Source organism: Sinocyclocheilus anshuiensis, unplaced genomic scaffold (assembly GCF_001515605.1).
Source record: "Sinocyclocheilus anshuiensis isolate Anshui unplaced genomic scaffold, SAMN03320099.WGS_v1.1 scaffold453, whole genome shotgun sequence".
In the NCBI taxonomy this organism is placed as follows: Eukaryota; Metazoa; Chordata; class Actinopteri; order Cypriniformes; family Cyprinidae; genus Sinocyclocheilus; species Sinocyclocheilus anshuiensis.
The window spans coordinates 520,516-523,054 of NW_015537979.1; the positions used below are offsets into that span (position 1 = coordinate 520,516).

The window sequence follows — 2,539 nt, forward strand, 5'->3', positions numbered from 1 at the left end:
TTAAAGAATTTGCCACTGACGATTCAAACGCAAGTTTTGAGCAGTGTAGAGTAGCGCTTGGTGTTTGTCATTTCTCCGATCACATATGCAGACATGGTTTTATGTTTACGTGGCGCGATGCAATGCAACGCAACGCGTAAAAAGACAGTATAAGTCATTATAATCAGTAATTATGTCCCCACTGGATGCAACAAATGCCTCGTTTATAATGGGTTTTAATGTTTTTGTCTCGTCGCTCCGGCCGGGACACGGCATCAACAGTATGTGAGGGGCGTAACATTTCCGTCTCACGCTTGAGGTATTCGGAATTATTCACAGGAATAAATTACATTATACAATATATTCGCATAGAAAACAGTTATTTAAATAATAAGAATATTTCACAATATTACTGTATTTTTGATCAAATAAATGCAGCTTTGGTTGGTGAACATAAGAGACTTTCAAAAAAAATAAAAGCAGACCCCAAACTCTTGAACGGTATGTGTATATATCGTTTTACTTTGATTATGAAAATGAAAGGCTCCATCTTTCATTGCTGAAGTAGGTCATTAAATTTTCAGGTGCTGAAGACAAGTTTTATGACCTTTTCAATCTCTGTCTGTTTAGAAGTGCTATCAAGACAGAACTATGGTGAATCCAGTTGAAATAATCGATGAACACATTTGTGTGTATGTTTGTGTGTGTGAGAGAAAGATGACTGTAACCTCTAGACAAGACAAGGAATGCAACTATTCAGCATGCCATGTCTTCATTTATGTATGTGTGTGTCTCTGTGTGTGTGTGTGTGGTGTGTACGTGCATGGCACACATACTTGTGAAGAACAGATGTCAACACATGCCTAAGTGGAAACGTAAGAATATTTCAGATGCATTTTAACAACTACGTGACATCAGGTTATAGATGTCAGCTACTCCTCTTATGGCTGATGTAAATCACTGGAGTATTGAGAGGAGAGGAGACATTACTTTTTCTTTCTGTTTCAGCTGCCTCATATGCCAGAAATAACTCATGATGTACATAAATAGATGTATTCTTAAAAACGGATTTTAAAGTTGAAATCTGTTCTTGTTCTTGTACAGTAGGCTCTTTGTAATGTAATGCAATTTTAATTTTCTAAGTTAGACGCTTTCTAAGTTTAGCTTTGCACTAAAAAAATGCAATTTACTGGACAGATCCTAGTACAAACTATAATTAATGTTTAATCAGAGATTCAGAATATTTATGTTACACCCATCTTTACTTTACCTTGTATCCCGTCTGACGGAATCATTCTTCTTTATCTCTATGAGTAAACTCAGACTTCATGCTCTACAATATAGAACAACAAAGCTCTTAAAGGAATAGTTCACCACAAAATAAAAAAAAAAACTGCTGAAAATTCAGGCTGTCCAGGATGTAGATGAGTTTGTTTCTCCATCAGAACAGATTTGGAGAAATGTAGCATTGCATCACTTGCTCACTAATAGATCCTCTGCAGTGAATGTGTGCCGTCAGAATGAGATCCAAACAGCTGATCTACATCTGGGATGGCCTGAAGGTAAGTATATGTTCAGCATATTTTCATTTTTGGGTTTAACAGTCTTTATTGCTTTAACAGTCGAACATTCTGCATTATATTGATTCTAAAAAAGCGTTAAGATCAGTGCGATATAAATCAATTATAGCTATCTACTGTATGTGCTGACATATTTCTCTATAGTTTTGAGGAAATGCAGGAAGTTGTTCTTCCTGGTGACCCATCCATTTCCAGTTCCTCATGTGGCTGGGCTGTAAATATGACATATTACATATTTGGCCTCTTATAAGTCCGCTCCTCTATCCAGATACACCAAGCCAAAAATAACTAAGACCTTCCTTTACAAGAAACTAAACCATCTCAACACACTGGTCTCTGCAGATATACGGAACTTTCCATCAAAGAGACTCGTTAAAGATGGAGTGAACTCATGAAAGTTTAACAAGTCAGGAAAAAATCCTCCGCACTAAACCAGCCATCGAAAATCAGTCACATTAAATAGTTATGAAAAAGGTACATTAAAAATGAATGAGTAAGTTGTCATGACAAGGTATATACTGATGAATGGGTTAAAATAAACAGTTAAAGATAACTAGTAGAGAGATAATATAATATAATATAATATAATATAATATAATATAATATAATATATGCAAAGTGTTTTTGTAACATTCAGAAATGTTATTACAATATTTACTGGTATTATTGTAGTAACTTTTTTGTAGTTTGTAGTATTGTAGTTTTTTTTTTTTTTTTTTCTTTATTTATATAGTGCTTTATACAATACTGATTGTGTCAAAGCAGCTTTACAGTGTCAAACAGGAAAATAGTTTGTCAATAATGCAAGATGACAATAACAACAATTTTTCAGTTAAGGTCAGTTCATTGTTGATTCAGTGATGTCATCAACTAAAATGAACAATGTTGCCAGAAATGAAGCGCCCCCAACTAATTGGGAAAAAAAGACTTAAAATTGGCTTGGTGTATCTGGATTGGCTTGGTGTATCTGGATAGAGCAG

The 2,539-nt window shown here is 34.7% G+C and overlaps 1 protein-coding gene across 1 annotated transcript in view; it reads left to right on the forward strand.

The window, feature by feature from the left end:
• LOC107673534 (potassium voltage-gated channel subfamily A member 10-like) overlaps nucleotides 1-1,954 on the forward strand; it is a 9,451-nt gene extending 7,497 nt beyond the window's left edge. The window contains exon 2 of the mRNA XM_016467155.1: nucleotides 1,927-1,954. Within this exon, the coding sequence (XP_016322641.1) occupies nucleotides 1,927-1,954 (28 nt within the window). The remainder of the gene's footprint in view (nucleotides 1-1,926) is intronic.
• The last annotated feature ends 585 nt before the right edge of the window (nucleotides 1,955-2,539 follow it).